Source organism: Peromyscus leucopus, chromosome 3, assembly GCF_004664715.2.
Source record: "Peromyscus leucopus breed LL Stock chromosome 3, UCI_PerLeu_2.1, whole genome shotgun sequence".
Taxonomy (NCBI): Eukaryota; Metazoa; Chordata; class Mammalia; order Rodentia; family Cricetidae; genus Peromyscus; species Peromyscus leucopus.
The window spans coordinates 59,565,818-59,588,848 of NC_051065.1; the positions used below are offsets into that span (position 1 = coordinate 59,565,818).

The 23,031-nt window shown below is 41.5% G+C and overlaps 1 protein-coding gene across 1 annotated transcript in view; it reads right to left on the reverse strand.

Moving 5' to 3' along the window:
- Snd1 (staphylococcal nuclease and tudor domain containing 1) overlaps positions 1-23,031 on the reverse strand; it is a 432,108-nt gene that overhangs the window by 266,753 nt on the left and 142,324 nt on the right. Inside the window, exon 9 of the mRNA XM_028866246.2 lies at positions 6,638-6,727. Coding sequence (XP_028722079.1) covers positions 6,638-6,727 — 90 coding nt within the window. The remainder of the gene's footprint in view (positions 1-6,637; positions 6,728-23,031) is intronic.

A 23,031-nucleotide genomic window follows, 5' to 3' on the forward strand; every position in this document is an offset into this window, starting at 1 on the left:
GGAGGGGCTGGAGAAAGGGCTCAATGGTTCAGAACACTTGCTGCTCTGGGCCAGGACCCACGTTCAGTTCCCAGCACCCATGTGGACACTCCCAAATGGCTGCAACTCCAGTTGCCAGGGTATCAATCCAATGTCCTCTTCTGGCCTCTATACGTACAAGAATCCACACGGTTCATATACATAAATTCAGGTCAACACACATGAAATACAAAGAAATCTTAAGAACTGAAAACAAAATGATGACTGTAGGAGCCCCAGCCAGAGAGCTACCAGAGGAGCAGCAGAGGTTCATGAAAAGCAGAGGGAAACTTGAGACACACGGGCTGCAGCACTGCACAGCTCTCCCGGCTCCAAGTGCACAGGTTCATCACCACAGATACAAACACTTGCTGTTGCCTTGCCATCATCTCCTCAGTAATACAGCCTAACACCTATTCATATAACATTTACAGTATAAGAAGTACAAGTACCTGGAGATGACTGAAACGACTCAGGGAGGATATGCACAGGTTATACATGCAAATACTACATCATCTAATAAAGGGGAATTGGGTGAGCATTCTGGCACTCGGTGAGGGACAAGAATAAATACCCCATGGCTACCAAAGGGCAACTGGACACATGGGGATAGTTGGTGAGGATCTGGAATAAGTGCTACAAAAGACTCCTATGTGGATGGCTTGGTTTCCAACTAATACACAGAGTCACACAGAAGGAATTAAATTGTGACAGCATCCTAAGAGGCAGGCCTTTGCTGGTATAAGTAGTAACTAGTATCTTGTCAAGACACACAACTGTCCCTTGGCTCCTTTCTTGGCTTCCTGGCTGCCATGAGGCAACAGGATCCTTTGTGACAAGCTCCTTGCCACCATGATGTCTGGTTTCCCACAGGCCCACAGCAATGGGACCTCTGAAGTAACAAGTCAAAATATACTATTCTTCCCTATCTGTTACTGAAATGAGGAATTGTGTCTCAGTGACAAGGGACTAACTGGCACGAAAATGTCATTAATTCCCACTAACCAGAAATGACTTAGCGACATGTTTGATACAGGACAATACATGTCTGATTTGGCATACAAGGAGATTTTTCCAGCTTTGCATCCCAAAAATACGTGTTTTAGAAAGGTGGATTCTTTTTTCTTTTTTTTTTTTTTTTTTTTTTTTTTTTTTTTTTTTTTTTTTTTTTTGAACAGGTTTCTCTTGTGTAGCTTTGCGCCTTTCTGGAACTCACTTGTACCCAGCTGCCTCGAACTCACAGAGATCCGCCTGGCTCTGCCTTCCGAGTGCTGGGATTAAAGGCGTGCGCCACCACCGCCCGGCGAAAGGTGGATTCTTAAAAGAAACCAACAAATGAAAACAATCTGGGAGTGAAATAACCCTGAATAAAGGATTTATAACCCCATAATTCTAAAATGTCTTCATCAATCAAGAAAAAAGGTTAATTTTAAGAGACAAGTTAGTTCACAGAACAAATTTCAATGGCATAAAAATGAAACAAAGGCACCAATTAGTTTACAAATGAGTCTCATCAAAAGATTTATTAAAAGAAATGGGGTCTCTGGTGCATGAAAGCCTCCAGTGAGCATCCACCACCAGCCTTGATGCATCCATGAACTCAAGCTTCTTACAGTCATAGCTCCTCCACCATTTTTGACCCTCAATTATTTAAACAAGTTCCAACTTTGAACACAATGGTTCCCATGGTGATAGAAATTCTGCAATTAAGGGACAAGAGTTATAGGAATGATTCATATGTCATTTGTAAATGCTGTGTGACAAGGGAGAAAATACTGGAACTTGGCATTACTTACTCTGTGAGAAAGCTGAAGGAAACCCCCAATGAAGGACCCAGCTTTTCTACTGAAAACAAAATGATTGAGATGTGCACTCTCACTTTTTTTTTTTTTTTTTTTTTACATAAGCTGTTCTTTATGGATTGGGGGTGGTGGTACACAGACCAACAGGAAGGGGAGGGGAAGCAGGGGAGTAGGGAGACAGACAGACAGATAGACAGACAGACCAACAGGAGGGGAGGGGAAGCAGGGGAGTTGGGAGACAGACAAACAGACACACAGACACAGACACAGACACACACACACACACACACACACACACACACACACACACAAAGACAGAGACCGAGAGCACAGTTTCTGCCAGTACTAGTGGGCAGATATAATGGCTCCTTTAAGAAGTCACTATCTGTGTAGCCAAAGCCAGAGGATTTGAACCAGACCAATGAGCTCACTGCAATGAATATTTACAAGCAAAGATGTATGGATTAAAGGGTATATGTTGTTGAACTACAGCTTCCTTACTGAGACTTTTGTTTGTTTGTGGGTTTTGTTTTTCTTTTAAATTTTCTTTTATTTTGGGGGAAAGGTTGCAAGGGCAGAGCGTGGATACGAAGAGATGAGGAGATGAATGGGTTTGGGATGCATGATGTGAAATCCACAAAGAATCAATAAAAAAAGTTAAAAAAAAAAAAAAAAGCCACCATCTTAGACATTGAGAATATCATCCTGAGAAGCTTTAAACAAAACAAACAAACAAAAGGCTAAAATTACCACAGCTTCTATGTCATGGTGAGCCTCTGAAGAAATGGCAGGAAAGTCATTTGCCATGACTATCTGACAGTTGAGATCCTATTGAGAGGACAGCAGGTGATAAATAGGGAAAGAGAAGGATGAGGTGACACACACATCCCCCACACCCTTAAACGTGCACCCCCTTTAGTAAGGAATACAGACTTGTTTGGGAAAAGCTAACATCCTGATCCCACAGCTCATCAGTTTCCACATCAACCTGCACAATGTTTTGAAAAGTGGCAAAGTTAATAGAAACAACAACAAAAAACAGGAAAACAATGTAATCATGATGCCAGTTGTATAGTGATTCATTTCTTTTGACCTGAGAGCCAGAAATCAATCTGAGAGGGCAGGGCGACTCTAGATTCTAAAGAAAAATAACTCTTTTTAAGCAAAAAAGTCCTCACACCTTCTTGGCATCTGGACTAACATGAAAGACTGTCTCATCTTGTATTCTCACAGCACAGCTCTGGGAAAAAGAGAAGCAAATACTATCCCAGTCCACAATGAAGAAAGCAAGACTCCAGAGTATTCATCCTTACTAAGGCTGTATGGCCCACATCCAGAGTGAAACCTATGTAAATGGATTTAAATCAATGTGAATGTTCACAGATGAAAGAAAGGCCATCAAAACCAATAAAACATCTTAGCATTTTACCTTCCATCTTAATTCTCCACATTCTAGACATCTCTCAAAAAATGCCATTATCACTGACTCTCAGGGAGGAGGCAGAGAAGATGATTTCACCTACACATCTTCCTTAACCTGTGACAGGCTGCCCTAATCAGCTTTCATGCACACAGGCACACATGCTCCTCGCAGTGGCTCCTAATCATCATGTACCATGCTGAACAGCTGCAGAGGTCTGAAGGGAATTGGCAGAAATGTGCAATGATGTGCTAGCCAGCCCCCCTGAGGCAGCTACTGCCCTGCCTGCTCCCAGACGCCAGAGCTCATGGGTGTTGACTGTCGTAACTGACAGGCCCAGAAGACAGGCAAGTGGTTTCAGGTGGTGTATTAGGAAAAGTGGCTTGCATCAGGAATGTTCCAGCCCAACAGAGCTGAGATGCATCCAGCTCCCTACATGAGGATACAGTATTCATCATTTATACAATGTTACTGTGGGGGACAAAGCTTGGTCTCATCACAAACAGAATTTAATCAAGTCCCTTGCAAAAGAACCAGTAAATGAGGCTGCTCCCACTAAGAAGGTATACCTAATTGCTTAAGAATTGACATCGTACCTGACACTTGAGGTCAGTCCTCTTATCCTGTGATGGAGGACTTTATAGTGGCCTGACACACAGTCCTTAAGAGTACAGCCCTTGCCAGCACTCCAGGGCTACTCAGCAGCAGCTGCAACAGACTGTGATCTGTGTGCCCAGGGATAACACAGAATCACAGCAGGGCAATACTTAAAAGAAACTAGTGGGTGTCATAATATATGACAGACCCTACCACACAAATCAAGTATGTGCTGTCACTTCTGGGTGACTGTGCATGCTTCCTTCCAAATCCATGGAATTCCTTGGTTGTCTATATGCAACTGTTTATGAGACAGTGAGTGAGTGATATGATATCAAGTGGGAAAGATAGAGATGTTAGACGTTGCATCAGATAACAGCAAATCTGGAAATTGAAAGAGACCTAAAGCCATCATTCCCACTACACTTCATGAATGAATATAGCACTCTGTCAAGTTTTATACGATGACAAATGAGCCTATTCTCTGAAGGAACCTGAGGAGATTTAATACTCATGTTAGGGAATCCAGAATTAGTGACTTCAACTTACATCCAACTTCAAAATATTTTGCTATAATTTACCAAGCTACCAAGTATCATATATAATAAACCTATTTATATAGTTTGTTTATTTAAGATAGGATCCCATGTAATCTAGGCTGACCTTGAACTCTTGACTTCTCTGCTTCAACTTCTCAAATGCTAGGACTGCAGGCATGTGCCACCATACCCAGACAAGTGATTATGTTTATAATACATTATTTTGACATTATTTCAAAAGCTAGGGTTTTTTTTTTTTTTTTTTTTTTTTTTTTGCTATGGGAGCACATGCTTGTAATCCCAGAACCTGGGAAGTAGAGGCAAGAGCTCAGGGAGGGAGATCTTTTGCTACACTGCATGTTTGAGGCTGTCCTGAAACACACTGTATCTTGTTTGTGGGTAGGAATGGGTGCATCCTAGGCTAGCTGAGACTCAGAGCTGTATTAAACTGTCAAAACATCATCAGTCTAGGGGAGGGGTAAATAACATGGGTTTAATGGTAAAGACCAGATCGTATTGGTATCTATGGCCTGTGTCACCTCAGGGGCCACAGGAATCATTCGAGATGAAATCAGAGGGTCATGCTGAGCTGGCCCACACTTCACTGGCCCTGGGAAAGGTGGCCCTGCCTCTCCCTGGACACTGCAGCAAGAGAGTTGACCTCTGCACTCAGGAGAGATAGCCACACCCCCTCGACACAGTAAAGGGAGAACTGATTCTGATGGTATGAGCTTGGGGGGGGGGGGCTGGCTCCTCCCCCTCACCTGAGGTGGGTGCCCCCAGTGGCCAGAACTGACCAGCTCAGCTGCCACCCAGGCTCAGAGGTGGGCCTTGGGGTGGACCACCCTAGGATCTACGCCATCTAGGACCTGCTGGAGCTCTTGAGAAAGGACTGATCCTGTGGAATGATACCCACATAGGATCTCCATGACTCAGGGCAGCTGCAGAAATTCTCAGAGGAGTTCTGGTAAGAATACAGTGATGATGGTATACCAGAAACCAGAGTCCTTGAACCAGACCAGTGACTCACTGCAATGAACATTTGCAGTAAAGCTGACTGGACAAAAAGGTGTACTATGTGACATACCGATCCCAATGCCACCAGGACAAATAAAGAGGTGTTGGAGAGATGGGAAAGATAGAGAAGCAAGGTGGTTTTGTTTGATTCATGTTTTTGTTTGTTCGCTTGCTTGCTTTATTTTATTTTGTTTTGATTTTTTAAATTTTCTTTCAGGGGTGCTGCAAAGGTAAGGGGAGGATACAGGGGGACTGGGAGGTGAGTGGACTTGGGATGCATAATGTGAAATTCCCAAAGAATCAATGAAGAAATTATGGTTATAAAAAATATTTTAAAAAAAGACTAGACCAAATAAGACAATTATGGTATTCTGAGGTACTATAGTATTTGGAAGATATTATAATATAAAAATCAACCCATAATAGGAAATCTCTCTTAAAATCCTAAACTAGAACATGATTCATAGTCCCTTCCTGAATAATCATCCTATTTATTTTCTTTGCACATCCAGGACACAACTGGTCCTGAACTTTGGAATAAGATGTCAGGAAAATAAAGATACATTAAAAAGCTCACTATTCATAACGCTTGGAGACTATTACCATAAAAATAATATTAGGACAGGCACTCTAGGTCTCCAAGCCCGGGGACTGTAAAGTCAACATACTACCCAGCAAACAGTCTTTACATCAGTTCCTGTGAAGTCATGCAAGCACTTCCCATTAAAGTCCCTACTGTCTCAGTAGCTAGAGTAGAGGCCAGGTAGCATTCACATACAATGCATTTTCCTACCCATGTTCCTAAAAGAGAACAAGACTTCCCTCTCCTGTAGACATCTTACCCCTCAGAAGTAGAAGAAACACAAAAAAAAGCAGCAACTTTCCCTCACTACTAAATCCCATGGCCCCAGACTTATAATGAAGGTGGCTGAAGAGAAGAGCAGAGCCAACTGAATGCAGCGTGGGACAATATGCAATTATTGAAACTGGAATTGAGCCTGGAACCTGCCGTGAGAGCACTGACAATCAAACTATGGTCAGGGCCCCAATTTTAAAACTCTCCCAAAGGGTGCCACTTCCTGACACACACAGACACGCCTCTCTTCATATCAAAGTAATTCCACTTGACTTGGTCGGGAGTGTCATCTGCTGCTAAAGGGCCTAGAAAGGACCTGCTTTAAAATTATCACTCCTAAAGCCTGAGACTAAGGCCAAACACTTGCAAATGTACACTCATTACTTACCTTCTTCCCAATGAGTTTTTTTCGAAGAAATTCCCGGGCCTCAAACATGTAGGGAATGTCATATAGAGGACGCAGCTTCTTGTTCTTATCCTGCAAGCAAAATAGAATATGCTATTGGGAATGGTAAAAATTAACAAAGGCAAGACTGTAACACATAGGAATATATGTGAAACAATTGTCTCCTAGGATCAAAAATATTAACTAAATACTAGACATCTTATAACTGGTTACTAAATAGTTGATTGAAATGCTTCATTGGGAGAATTTCTTTTTCAAGTGGCAGGCTCAAAAGGAGCAATTGTAGTGACCCCGGCTGGAAATAAGCAACACAGAAGAAATTCAGTATACACTGGGACCCATTGGGCCCATTCATGCACACACATGCACACACACACATACTCTAAATCTAATTTCAAAACAGCTATTAAGTACCTACCAATTACTAACTATATATAAACTAGCTAATACGTTTACATTCTGGACTCAAAAGAAAATTTAACATAGTAATAGAAGAGATCCCAGATACAAAGTAGCAATACAAAGCAGTTTTGAATAAGTACAAAATGATGTGATAAGAATTCAGAGAAATGGAAAGGAGAAAGTGATTCAGAAAAGTTTCACTAACATATAGAATTTAATGTATTTGCAGGACAGGGAAAAATAGTGTGAAAATTAGAATTAGAAAAAACAGAACAAGGAAAGAGACAGAAAGGAATGTATTTCAACATGCACAACTTGGCTCATCACCTTATGGCCCTACACTCCTCTTCCAAGGTTGCTCCAAACAACCGTCCCCTGCAGATAATGAGAACGTCTGGATGAAGGTGACAAGTGTAGGAATGACCAGAACTTCAGAGTTATGAGAACCTTTAGAACTGAATTAATGTAATGTGACTGTGGCATAGTGAACAGGGGAGAAAAGGGTAGAAATCCAACACTGAGTCCTGACGACAGGGCTAAGAAGTCCAGAGCTTCCTGCCTTTGGTGGGAGTGTGGAAACTTGATGGATGTGCTTAAGAAAGAGATTGTATCCGGTCTAATGTGATTACTTCAGTGTCTCTTTCACACGAGGCGTTAAGTTCCATGACAGCAAAGACCCTACACATTTCTTTCTTCCTCTATCTCCTCAGAGTCACATACAGTACCTCCCTTTTAGTATATACTCAGATTAAGTATGCTAGAGAACATAAATGCATGTATAGATGTAAGGGTCTCCAAGACCCATATTACATTTAAAAAGAAGTACAAAAGGAGAAAAGCAGAAATTGCTTCCTATCATATATGTAAACCAGTGATCTCCATTCTCCATGGTGGGCTAACATGGTCCTGACTTCACCATCTATTTTGTTTCTGACAATGTGAGATCCCTCTGTCTCGTCTGTGTAATACTTAATTTAAAGAAGGCATTTGTAACTTGTTTTTTCCCTAAGTAGCTTTCCAGTAAAGAACCTTCATCATTTTAATGCTACATTTAAAGCTCATCCTAAAGTCAACATTAAGGAAAAAGGAAATGAAGTAGGTGTTTCCTCTCAGATGCTAACTGAGCGTTGATGTATTGAACACATATTAAGACATTTCAATTCACTGCCATGGCCAAGAAAATCTCTTATGAGAATGTAAATAATTCTTTCAGTCACAAGGAATTTTGAGCTTCACATTCATCATCCCACTGTCATCTACTTCCTCCGTAGAATTTAAAAAAAAGGGGGGGGCGGTAATCATTCTCAGAAAGAGAAAACACATCTTCTCAAGAGCATGAGTGTTCAAGCTCAGAACAAGGTCTTGCGGCAAAAGGACCACTATCTATGTTTAGGTCTGACCCTAAAGGTGAGAATTCTACAGAACAGAAGAATCAAAGTGGAGGTGCTAAGTAGGAGTTGCCCAGTCTAAGGGAATGCTGGGTAATTAAAAAAAAAAAAAAGTGTACTATGAATAGTTTACAAATGTCCTGGAAGCCAGGTGTGATCAAGGGGCCACAAATTAAGAAGTTGTTGTGCAGAAGAAGAAGAAAAAATACCAACCTCCTAAGTTACAGAAAGCTGAATCTAAAGCTCACATCCTTCCCTGGAAGTTAAAAAAGCCATAAACAATTCCTAGGGAGAAAAGACACCTCCCCCTGGCCTATCAAGCAGCCTGCAATTTATGAACAGAGCTGCAGGGACCCAGAGTTCACGCATCATCACTCATGCTAGGGTGGGCTTCTCATGGTGTGGTAACCTTTGAGTCATTCATGCTCCTATAAAGGACTACATACACTCCTATAAAACCAGTAAATTCTTTGGTGGGCCAAGATGGACTTTACTGGAATCATCTCTTTGATGTGACATGAGTTGATACTTGTTGCCAAGTATAGCATTTAACAAAGAAGTCCTAGACAGAGTTATCGATGACACTCAGTGGCACAGAAGATTAGCTGGCATATTTTAGTTACTAGCAATGCACAGGATTCTGTTCTGTTTTGTTTCTTTTTGCAGTAAGGAGAGCCAAACCAAAGCTTGGCACATGCTAGGAAAAGCCCTCTACCACTGAACTCCATCCCAGTTCCAACAGGATTTTTAATAAGGACAAAAATCAATGCTTATCAGAATCAGCCCTCAGGAATAAAGTAGAACCAATGAGAGAGGAAAATCTCTTTACAAAGAGTTGTAGTGTGGTTACAAAAGCCTTAGTGAACAAAAATGGTTTAAATTAATTGAACAAAACAATGATGTTTACCTTTCAGAGCCTTATGCTGTGTCATGAAGGCTAAATTTCCGTGTCTTACCTACGTACCCTGAAACTCCATATAGGAATGAGAAAATGACAATTGACTGGAACACTAAAATTAAAAATGGAAAGTATCCCAGTGAAAGCCATTGGACAGTACATACATATGCGTGACACATTGTTATGTAAACGAGAATTCTATTTTGAAGATACTCTTTGGGGCTGGACTGGTACAAAATCCCCTCAAAAGAAGGCAAGCGACGAAATAGTATGCCAGCAAGCACCCTAATAAAACACAGGGCAAACTCAGAGTCTGATTATATGCCTCTCATGAAGCCAGGAAAGAACAAATAGCACAAGCAGAAGACAAGGTATCACAAGTGAAAACAGAATGATCTTGTTACTCTAACCCTTCAGAGCTAGGAGCTATTGACATCTACAAACATCTTACAAGAGAGATATTAGAAGTCCCTAAGAAGCCACAAAATAAAAGCAATTCCTCCAAATTACCAGGTACATAAAAGCCTTTGAAATCTCTAAGAGGCAATTGAGGTATGGAATGTATTCTGGGGAAACAGGACTGTGGCTGAATCTTCCTGCTAAAAGGGACTGTCTAGTTTAGATTCTAATTTACATGGAAATATTTTTTTCAAAATAAAAATACAAGAGAATGCTTGCTTTATCTGGTAGGTGGATAATAATACAAACCAATATGTGCTGTGATCACTATCCCTCCTGAGAACTGACATTGAATGTAGGCCTGCAATGACTCACATTAGAGATGGAGAGACAACCACAATCATCTCTCTCCTCCAGCAAGAGGCCCAACACCCACAGCCCAGCACATGAAGACACATCTGACCTTTGACAGGAGGCATTTTAGGCCAAGAGCCAAAACAGGGAAGTGTGGGGGGTCAAAGATCTTTTGAAAGGCAAAACAGAGACCTCCTGTCAAATCCTTGCTTTCAGGCTTTTCCTAGCCTAAAATCTGTAGCCTAAAATATAATGACCTTGAAGTACGATTCAGTACTTCTTGGGGTTCAAAAGTCTGGGGCTGGGAGTAAGTAAAAGGTGGGTAAGCTGTTCTAGTAAGACTTTTAAGTTCTCTATCAGAAAGACAGAGCAAAGTAAAAGGGGGAAGCAAAGACTTACTGAGTGAATTTTTAAAAATGCAAGAATTTAAAGGTAGATCCTAAATGGAATGTAAAATGTCAAAGAAAGTCAAGAATCAAGGATGACTTTGGGATCTGATGAGTAGGGGTCATCAAATGAGAGGGGGAGACCAGAGGGTGTGGACTACAGGAAGGAGTAAGAGCAGGGGCTGAGGTGTGGGCCTGCAAGCTTCAGCTGCTAAGATCCACATGGAGCTGAGTGGGCAGCTGGATGCACAAATGTGGACCCGGAGTGTCTGTAAACTGGTTTAATAGTCTGACAGCTGTAGCATGTAGAGTGATAACTGTATCCTTAGGAACCTAACACTGAGAGGTAATGAATCTGTATAGGGAGAAAGAAGAACAGCTAAGAAAAGTGATGGACTGATCAACTGTATCAATTACGGCAAAGCAGACCAAGCAAGGTATGGTTGGAGGTTCAAATTCTATATCCAGCTAAGGGTGGTCTTGGTAAATTCATGAAAGTAGTTCTTGGGGACAAGAGGAGTAAAGGGCACATTAGGTCTCAGAATGAGTATACAAGAGAATGGGAAGAATAATAAATTGAGAGCAAGTGAGAGGACTACGTTGAAAGTTGTGCTGCAATGCAGACAGAAGTGAGGTGGGAGCAGGGAGAAGAATAGGGTGAAGAGTTTGGGGTTCCAATTTCAGATGAGAAAAGTGACAGGCAATAGTCCAGCAGCAAAAAGATGAGTGACATCAGAAGAGAGGCAATAACTACTAAAGCAGTGTCTTTAAATACCAGTGGGGCAATGGCTTTACACAGACAGAGCAACTTCCTGCTGGTCTACATCTGTGCAGATGCAAGTTTCTTTTAGGTGGAGGGACAGGAGGTGTGGTGGAACTTTCTTCTCATCAGATCAAACACTCATGGTAAGAAACTCTGACAAACTGGAAAAATAAAACTGATGGGAGAAGAGGCAAAGACTATATAGAGACAGTTCACTAAAGAACTCAGAAGTCTAACAAGGACTCCAACGTACAGTATGGCTCGATAAGGAAGGGAATGGCTCAATTGCCTTTAGCCTACTGGCTATGGGTGAGATAGGACCTCTGTTGATCTTTTCTGTATCGAACACACAGATTGCAAGTCCAGTGCCACTTTGAGATCTTTGGCAGCAATTAACCATGCAGCTCACACACGATTGAGCCGGTATGATAATGAGTATTCAGAGATGGGTAATACCTGGGGGGCACTCACCAACCTAAGACAGAGCACCTGTGTGGCCTGGGCAGGCATCTCCATGATGGGTAAGGTGACCTGCTGACATCCCATGCAACCCAAGTCAGAAGCTCATTTTTTAATAAAAGGGGACCTGCAGGGTCCTGGCCCCCGTTTTGGGTAACTGTTGCCTTGCTTGCAGACCTTGACCTTGATATTCCCCCCCAATGCTAATTCCCTGCCAGGTTCCACCCTCCTGAATGCCTAAGGGAAGTTCCTTGTCTGTGTCCGAATAATGGGCGTTAACAGCTTAGATGCAAGATTGTAAAACATCAGTAGTGAACTTCTGCCCTCCGGGGTCCTCCCATTGTGCTGTAACCCTGTAATGAAGACCTCCTACTCCCTTCAAGACATGACATTCGACATTTAAAATTATATATATATATTATATATATATATATGAATGAATACTGCGAATGTAATCTATGAATACCACAAATGTGATTAATATCATGAATGTAAATAAATAAATAAATAAAACGAAAGCTCAAAAAAAAAGAACTCAGAAGTGTACATTTATGAAAAAAGAATAATTTCAGTAACTAGAGAAACTACATTACAACCGTCACAATGACAAAAATTCTTAAGGAAAGAATGTGGGAAATTGATAGAAATGTCCTTTCCCTACTAGTAGAAATATAAAATGTCACTCTGGCATGGTATTGCACAATGATGTTTGGTTGACACACCCCTCTATTTAATGAAATGTTACTTACAGCCTAGACCTCAGACCCCATACAGAAGACAAGTATAATAATGTCCATACTAACACTGTGCATAGTGTAGCTGTATAATAAAATATAGCAATCAAGCTGAATTAGAGCAACAAAACTATGGAATAAACTTGAAAATAATATTGAGCAGGAAAAGGAAGTTGTAGAAAGACACGCTAAAACACTATATAAATACAGAATAAACAGACAAAAAGAGTATTATGTTATTCATAGACCTGCATCAGCAGCAAAGGTATAAACATACACACACACACACACACACACACACACACACACACACACACACAGATCTGAAACACAGATAATGGTTACTGATGCAGGATAGAGGGAGAGGAAGCTAAAGGACAGTGGCAAACAGGACTAATGATGATACCCAGGGACTTTCATACATAAATGTGATATGTGATATTAAGAAACAAATATGAGATAATGTCAAGGCTGAAAAGAGAGGCCAGGTGTTTATTACCACTAAACCTAGTTGATCACTGTCAGCCATTCCTCACCACGACTTCTACTTCTATTTCTGTGTGCAGCAGACTAACTGGCTGCTATTCCCCTCACAAAACATGCCTTATATTCTTCTCCTCTATCAAAACAAGGAAAAAAGCTGGTCCAGCACAGATGTGGCTTTCTATGATGCAGAGGGAATATTTAACTTCAAAATGTGCTATGAAATAAACAGGGTCAATAAGAAGTTTGACTTTTGCCTTAAAAAATGAAACAAACTATAATGTATTAATTAATGTAGCCAAGCAGAATCACACTCTGTGATGATCTTAAACTGTTGAATTAAAACAAGAACAGACATGATCAGACTTAAATGAATAAAATTTCAAACAGTAAATAATGGACCAGTCCCAGTAGCTCTGCCTCACATGGCTTTTTAATAAACAAAGGCTGCAATTTCCATCTGAATTATAGACTTAAAATAGGAACAGTATCACATGCCCTGGGCATATTTACAATCAAGGACCTTTCAATTCCCTTGGCAGCCAGGAGACAGATCCACAAGGATATCCATTGGTTTGTAGTCCTTAACACACAGAGCAGCACATTTCTATTATTTAAAAAAACAAAACAAAACAATACAAAACAAAAAAAGTCTGCTAACCACAAAGCTACAAGGCAGCAGAGGTGACGTTTAAACTTGTAGCCACCTTAGCCAGATGGGAGATACCTAAGTATGTCTATAGGAGTGTCATGCTCAAACACCTACCAGGAGTTGTTGCAACGGAGGTGGGGGCAGCTTTATTTCTTAATTCTATGTGTATTCCTCACTCAAAATACATTTTAAGAATAAGCAAGTCTATTACAGACACAGATATGGGTAAGTACTAAATTTACAATCCAATACATTTCACACATATCTCAAGGAAAAAGTGAAGGTCTATAGCCACACTTGAAAATGCTGGGAAGTAGAAAAGAAAGAATAACAAATGTGCTTAGTCTCGAAGTCAATGCCATAAAAGATAAAAGAGATTGGAGGTTTAGAAAAGCTAGAAAGCCATGGCGATGATAAAATGGTTCAGTAAAAATAAACAAGTAGGTTAATAACAATTGGGGGATTCAATACTCCCTGACCTTCTAGAGAGATGACAAATGGTAACACTTAAGTACTGGTGGGAAGACACAGTTTCCAAATACTCCTCAGTACCAACTAGTCTAAGGCTAGAAGTGTAATCTGAGATTCTGTTACAGGGGAAGCCACTTGGCCACACCCAGGCAGACAGGAACAGGCAGACCCTCACTCTTTCCTGAGGGCCAGCCTCACACTAACCATGGTGACAGGGAAAGGGCAGAGGAAGAGGCATTCCCATGAAACAGTCCCAGTTACAAATGTCTCCTGGCAAACTGCCAGCAGAACAGTTTCACAGAACCAAGAGTGAGTGAAGTAAAGCAAATGAAGGCTGCCTCGTGTCCTTGAAGGGACTGACCCGTTATCTCCAGTGCACAGCATATGATTATATTCCACAGGAACTTGCACATCCCAAAATTAAAGAACCATTTTCAAGACTATCATGTAAGAAAAAAATCTCCCTCAAGAGACTGCTCTTCTACTCAATTACATAAGCCAACTAAGAGCCTTTTCAGAAGTGCTTGCTATTTATTGCTCAGATGCAGTGAGAAAGGGGAGGAAAGAGAACAGACAGTGAGGAGTGGGGAGGGAGGGAAGAACAGGAGCCAACTGTCAACCCCCACCCCAAAGACCCTGTCAGGACTTTAAGAATAAATAGCTTGAAGGCTCTAAGGGTCCTAACCACTGTTCAAGTAGCAAACCATACGTGGTCCCCTCACCTCACTGCAAAAGCTTCTGCAGGAAGGAGGAAGAGTAGAATAAAAAGAACAGCACCACACCTCACAGACCTAAATGCCAAAGGAAGCCAAGAATTGCAAGTACGAAACTGTGCAGTCAACAGAAAGGTAGGTCCCAGATTCACTGAAGGACATTTAAAGAGAAGGCGGCCCTGGGACCTGCCCCAGCTGTCTTTCCTGCACAGCTGTGGCTTCCCGAACGCAACTGGGCAAAAACCTTTCTCCCACCCACAAATGCTCTGAGAGGAAAAGCCTGCTCTGGTGAGAACCAATGGCAGGACCACCTTCTGTAGAGGAGCAGAGGATCCAGGAGAAAGTCCAGGATAACAAAACAGTGAGGGCATAGGACATTTGAAAAGAACAAGGTTCAAGGTCAGCACCCCAGAAGTCAAAGGGGAAATGAGCGATCTTGATCTGAAGGTGACATTCCTCAGTCATCCCCTGGCACCAGATGACCAGGAATAAGTAGACCACTTGCTGCCAACCAAATAACAGAAGTCTGGCTCCTGACTGAGTCTGGTAGGAGCTCTGGTCTAACTGGTGATTGTCAAAAATAATCATCTAGGCCTTTGGGTGGGTTTGCAGTGAAAACTAGGCAAAAAGATAGGTTCTCGTCAAAACTAGAAACTAACTCTAAGTTGGTGCTCAGAGCACAGGCTGGAAAATACAAATTCCACCAGAAAATGATATCTACTTAGCTGAGTTGAGTTTTACAACATCTGACATGGGTGTTAACAAGAGAGCTAATGTCAAGAGACAGAAGAGATAAGGCACTGTTACAGCACTAATCAGTTTCTACATTAGTACCATAATTTAATTACTTCATAGGGGTCTTATCTTACCAGCCACACCCCACAAGGGAAGATCAGTGTGAGGGGGAAAAAAAAGATCTCTGTGGTTTCTAAAAAGTACCCAGCATGGAGCCAATGGTGAATAATAAAAAGAGAAAATGGGGACCATTTCTAACAACTCAAATGTACTTATTGTGATTATGGGAATAAGTGAAACTGATACATCTCCAAGTGGGTTAAAAAGGAAAGACCTTTCACTGCAGCTCCATAACATGGTTAGCAAATCCACTTACATTAGCTGACTAAGAACTACTGGCAATTAACGATCCTATCAGAGCACCTAGACTTGAAATCTCACTGCACAACTGTGAAAAACCAAAGCCAAACAATCAGTATGCTCTTTTCTAATTTAACCTGTATTCTTAAGACAGAGTGTTGCTATGACGTCTAAACAGACCTTATACTTGTCATCCTCCTGCCTCTGCCTTCTGAGACCTGAGAATAAAGACAGGCATGTGCCTCCATGCCCTGCTTGGCTATATCTTTAAGGCAATTGCCTGTTTCTTTACAAGTTTAATACAATGAACTCTATTACTTGCCATCTTTAAAAAAAATGAAAAACAAAAACCACAATCTGTCAATAGCCAGTGGTTATCAGGAAATCAGAAATCCTTACAGAACACAAATTACCATTCAAGGAAAGATAAACTGATAAACTAAAAATACCTCCGCTGTAACAGTTCAACACTTAATATATTAAAAACAAACAAGTAACTACCTGAGATGAAGTAAAGAAAGAAAAGAAAAAGAAACAAAAACAACAACAAAATCACCCAAAGCCTCACAAATTTGAGATGAATTCTAAACCAAAGCATTTTCTGGGGTGTTTTGGAGTTAAGATGAAGGAGAACTGGAGCTACAGCTCAGTGGTGGAGTGAGTGTCTGCCTAGCAAGCGTGAGGCCCTGGCTTCATCTCCAACACCACAAAGAAAAGGAGCTGAGGAGGCAGTTCAGTGGCAGACCACACTCCTAGCCCACACCAGGCTCTGGGCCTGACCTCCATGCAGCACCACTAACCAAGTAAACAGCAGAGGAGAACAGGAGGCCGCTCAAGACTGGGGACTCCTTCCCTTGTTCGAGAGGAGGATCGGGCAGTGATACGACAAGCATCAAGTTTTGCTAAATGAAACGAACTCATCTGCTGTTCATAGGAACAGATGGAACAGAGGAGAAACGAAAAATAATTAGCATCTCCGAGAAGCCTCTTTTCTACCTGGCTAAGAATTCTCTAGATGAACTAGAAACGTGAGTCAGTGTTAAAAGGGGAAACTCCTTTGCTGGCAATGACATTAAAAAGCCTACCAACAACAAACCAGAGTTTACAGGCAGAAGGAAAGGACTGGGGAAAAGTGTTGCTGGGATGTAGCTGAGTGGTAGCGCGCATGCCTAGCATACACAAAGTTTGACCCCCAGCACCAGAACGAAACAGACAAAACAGTGAGTAAATGAAAAATAAAAACATAAAAGTGGAAGCCGAGGCTAACGAGGCACCGCGGAGGTAGAGTATAGGTATACTACACAGCAGCCGCAGGGAGCGGCCATCTCACAACCGCTCTGCCCCGCTGGCACTGCCCCACTGGCACCACTTTCCTTCTCACTGAAGGCTCATAATTAACCAGTTGGCCTCAAATCATGTTTTCTAGTAATGGAGAAATCGTCTCCTCCATTTTTGTTACCCTTCATACCCATGCTAAAAATGGAGAGCCAATGCCCTCGGAAGAGACAACCCTGTTACTTAAAGCACAGGCTACAAGCCAGATGAAACCCATCCAGCACAGCAATGTGCCACAAGCCCTCCCACAGTTCTCCAAGAGAAGAAAGGAACTAGAGGGGAAAAATACATCTCTTACAATAGGAAACCGATTTTCTCTATAACCAACAGCAAGATGGGATGGGCCTATTTGGAGAATTGGATCATTCTGCAGAGAAATGCCTCTTTGTGAATATCTTCCTTTCCTCACCATATTAAAAAATAATAATTATTATTAAAGTTTCTTCCTGGAACAACACAGAAGGGAAAATGATGCTGGATATGACACTATTATTTCACTGGTGCCAGAGGAACCTTGAATTGAGCCAGAATTCCAGTCAAATTTGTGCAATAAATTCCTGTGCATTTCAAAACAGGAGACTGAATTATGTAAGAGCACGGCAGAAAGGCCTCCCCTTTAGACACTGACTTTCTGATTGGCCAGTTGTATCCCTCCAAGGTCTAAATTAAGCTGCCATGTCTAGTACCATATATTTTAACCACCAAGCCAGCCTACACTCAGCCATTCCTCGACAGGCACCCACCTAATGTCACGTAATGAAGACCACTTTCCTTTACTCTATGGTGTACATGGCATTAATCAAAAGGGTCTATCATTTACTGCCCACTACTACAATGGAGAACAATGGGCAAGTGACGAGAAAAGGGACTATGAAACGCACGCACGCACGCATGCACGCAGACTCATCACCCAGTTGTGACAACAGTTTCAGTACAGGTGACTGGGCATGTCTTGACCTAACCCATGAGGAAGGGACCTTAACTAGAACTCAGTGGAGGTTGTTAGTAGACGTCCTTCACCTCATCTCAAACTGACCACACGGCACCTGTTTGCATCCTTTGTAACAAGGTAAACAAGCTCACAGATACCCAAACCCCGCAGGACAGCCACAGCGAGTGGAAGAGAGCAAGAGCAAGCAGAGGCTGGCTTCTCACTACACAACTGTTTGCCATGTGAGGATCATGAGATTGGCACCCAGATCAGGGAGAATAATGCTGCAGTTCTCCAGACCAAGCCATAAAAGAATATGAAATTGTGTCTACTTAAGAATATGTTCATGCCTGGCACTGGTGGCGCACGCCTTTAATCCCAGCACTCGGGAGGCAGAGCCAGGCGGATCTCTGTGAGTTTGAGGCCAGCCTGGTCTACAGAGCAAGATTCAGGACAGGTACCAAAACTACACAGAGAAACCCTGCCTCAGGGGGAAAAAAATTATTTTCATGTCCATCATGTCCACCATAACCACCTTTGCACCATGACAACCATACCTTAACTTGTCCTCTTGCTAGTCTCCTAACTTTCACAACACACAGAACCAACACTACTCTAATTTTTTTTTAATTATTGTAAAGCAAAATGAACTGTTTGGTGCCTGCTATGTGACTGGCACATTAACATACTAATTCTGTAAAAATCCCCACAACAACTAACAGAGCTGAAATTATGAGCTTTACTTCTGAGACCTGAGAAATCTGATGCCCAATCAGCATCACACGTGTCAGTATAAAAGATTTTATGCCACTGGGTTCATCTGTACCCTTTCAGTATTCCCAGTCTGTCACAAATTCCTTATATTTGCATTGTTTAAATAACTGGTGTGGTCTGCTTCCTGTCTAGATGTGACACGGTAACCAAAAGTACTCTCTGTGTAACTGGCAAAGAAAACTGACTAGAGGACAGCAGTAATTCAAGTCTCTTTTGAACCTGAAGCCTCACACATGCTAGGCAAGCACTTTACTAGCCCCCGTCTCCAGGGCTCTTTATAAGCACATTCCTGAGAGATCGCACTCTGTAACCCCCATGTCTACCTCCACTGTGCATATGCGCACAAACATCCAACCCACTGGACCATGGCACATGGAAAGCTTCCATAGTTAAATATGTGATGGCAGAGAAATAAATGCCTGAATGATTTAACAACTGGCAAGAAGTAAAGCAGAGTCTTTCAAGCCAGTATGTAGCTAATCTACAGAGCCTGCAAGACAGAAAACTTACACAATAAAGGAACAAGATGACCTATAATTTTTCTCTTCTTGATATGTTGCTGAACACTCTCTCATGGGCACTGAATCATTCCGTGGTAAAGCCCAACTACAAGGAGGACACATTCTTATTCTTGTAAATTACAATTATGGTAAAGAAGAAAAACTAAAGTTAGCTTCAACATGCCAATATGACTACTGTATCACAGAGCCATAAATAAAGGAAGGAACGGTGCAGCCAGCAAAACTCACTGGGAGCCTGATAACAGCAACAAAATACCATTCTCCACTGTATCAGGTTTGCTCTTCTGTACTCTGTCATGCAATGAACTCTAGAAACATCTCTTAAGGCAACACAAAGGGGACGCAGGAAGCAGAGTTCACTGGTAATCCAGACTGGGGAAGAAAGGAAATGGAAGCTGCTAGTCACAGAGTTACTTACAAGATGAAAAAGGTCGACAAGTAGGTTCCACAAAAATGTGTGTATACATAACACATTTTTATGTGTTGTGTTTTACCATAGTTAAAAAAAAAGTGAACACATTCAAGATAATATTCCACTACTCTAATCTGAGAGAAGCATCAGGCATGCGATCAAATTCAATTTCCACAGTAATATGAGAATTTTCAGATATGAATACTGATATTTAGTTGAGTGCTAAAAGAGATTACTCAGCTACAATTTAGGAACATAATTGAGCAAGCTGGCCCATTTCTGGTCCCCAAAACTATCTTCAAACTCTTTGCTTCTTGAATAAGCCCCACAAAGCCATCATCTAGTCCCATTTTATGCTACTTATTTAGCTGAGTGTGACTGTCATCTCAGTTAAAATCAATTAAATCAACTTATCAATTAAAACATCAAATGTTCTGCAAAAAACATGTTCAAGCCAGGTCTAGTGGCACATGCCTTTAATCCCAACACTTGGGAGACAGAGAAAGGTGGATCTCTGGGAGTTCCAAGCGAGCCAGGGTTACATAGTAAAATACTGTCTTAAACAAACAAACAACAACAAAATTATGTTCAATTACCACCATTAACTCCCAGGAAAACTTCTGTGAATTCTATGGTCAAACCTCCTCTCTTTCCTCAGTATGTCTGGTCCAAGCTGGTACATATACCCCTTACATCCTAGAGCTGAAAAGCTACTTAAGGGCAAAAGCAACATACTGGCTTCTTGATGACACCATTCCCATTTAATTCTCGATTTTTTTTTTTTTTTTTTCACAAAAAAAGGAAGAGGTTCAGAGAAGTGGAGATCCTTGGGCACACCACTTGAAGACAGGCAAGAATTTGAACTAACTCCAAGATCAGTAGGCATTGGAGACTATAACATGGCAACTAAAAACCCCATGCAGCCTCTCTAATAGCTTGGAGTAAGAGAAAGCAGTCGTATTCCTTTTGTCCTAGAAGAGCAGAGCACAAATGTGAGGAGAAAAGGGAAACTAACTTTGGACTGGGCGTGAACCAACCCCTGCTCTCTGGGAGAGCGGGACAAGGTGACCTCCTCACCTGGAAGCCTTGCTCTGCCTCACTATTAGATGACAAGAATTCTGGGCAGCTCCAGCAAATGTTGCTGAATGTGAGGAAACTACCCAGGGTCACTGCTAATGAGAAAGCCAGAACATCTCGCCACCAAGCTACACAATGTTTACCTAATAAATCATACAGATTTGAACATAACCCAAGACCAGGAGGTTACTATAAAAAAACAAACAAAAAATTCACAGCCACACCAGCCTAAAAATCTACATCATTACCTCTGTGTCCCTAAAAGATAACACATAAAGGTTTGGCATCAAAATAAGTCAAATTTAAAAGAAAAGGCTACTCTGAAAATGAACGTGTCTTTCTGAATATTTTGATGGCAACACCCGACTGCTACTTTGAGGATACTCCTTGTTTTAGCATGTTGTAATTCTTATATCTTTCCGAGAGAAAAAGCACACGGCAGAAGTCCCAACCTGAGTGAAACAGCCACCAAACCTCAGTGAGCAGATCCTCAGCAGCAACACAAGTACATGATGAGAGAAACCAGCCTACACACCTGTCTTTCTGCGCAGTGCATACTGGGTTCCTAGAAGGCAGATCAGTCTTCGGCATGCTGAGGGACTGCCTGCATGCTGACGGTCCCAAATGGCTCGGCTAAAATTGAATATGCAAACAGTATTGCTATAGAAGATATTTTCTCTGCCAGAGTGAAAAGTGTAAAATTCCCTTACTTTAGCTGTAAAAAAATTCAATAATTTATCTCACACTAATTATAAACTCAGATTTAATCAGACAGAGCTAAGCTCAAGTTTATGCGTATATAATTTATGAATTAAAAAAGGGTTGCCAATCGATTTGAGTATAACTAAGGGTTATGTTTAAGCTTCTTAACTGAATTAATATACTGACACAATTGATAGAACTATAAATTTACCATTAACAGCAAACCACTATGGGCTGCTATTTGGCAGCAATGAAAGATTCTGGCTTATAGACCCAGCACAATGTGGAGGGGCACAACCACAAAATGGACTGGAGTTGGGAGGAAAGGGGGAGCAAAGCCATCACACAGATTTCCCTAAGAGTGTTAAGTAACCCTGGGTAAGTCAATTACATTGTTTAAAAAGTATATGCATATGCCAGTTACTGGAGAAACTGTCCTTGTTCTCAACGGAAGAAAAGGGGGAAAAGCCTGATATGCAGGCCAAGAACTACAGGGCTGAAAAACATACACGGGGCACTATGAACAGCAGAAGGGTAGCAGGACCCAGATTCTTGAAAAGGTGCCAAGCTTCAGAACAGGACATTTGAGCTAAGCGTGAAGACACATGACCAGTTACAGAGATGCACAGGAGGATGGTCTATTTGGGAAGTGGGGAGCTGAAACTCCATGGGAATGAAAGGGACAGGGGAGAAGACTCACAGACCAGTGATCCAAGGGAGAAGAGAATTTGAAGGAAGATCTGACAACAGAGCACAAACATTGCAACGTGTCGTAATAACAGGAACCACATAACAACTCTAACATACCCACACAGGTGGGAAGGGCTGCTTCAGTCAAATTCTAGGCAGTTGAGTAGTTGGGAAAATGGAGGTATCTAGTTTAATTTCATCTTTCAATAACAAACATTAGTTAAAAAGAATATAATAGAGTTCAGGTGAATGCTGGATTTAGTTTTTAAAGAAGAAAAAAAAATCATCTATTGAATGATTAAAAGATAGCAAAAGAGACAGAGAGTTGAACTAAATTCCATCTTATCAATCCAGAAAGATGTGATCATGAATGATTCACAAATACTCTATGCCCTGATCCGCTAATTGCAAACTTATGATCTGGGAACTATGTACTTGTCTCCTCAGGGACTTAAAACTTATTCATCTCTGTAGCCCCCGGCACCTGGTACTGTGTCTAACACATGGTGCACTGCTCAATTAATGTTTGTTGAATAAAATTACTTAATCTCTCTGGACTTCAATTTCCACCTCTGTTAAAAAGAAGAATTGACTAGATATAAATGATGTTCCTTCCAGCTCTAAATGCCCATCAGCCTAGGAATGTTACATTAAATGGGTCAATTCCCTATGATTCTTTGCAAATGTGCCATGTTGTACAATTCACATTCAACCAAGGGCATGAGAACATCAAAGCT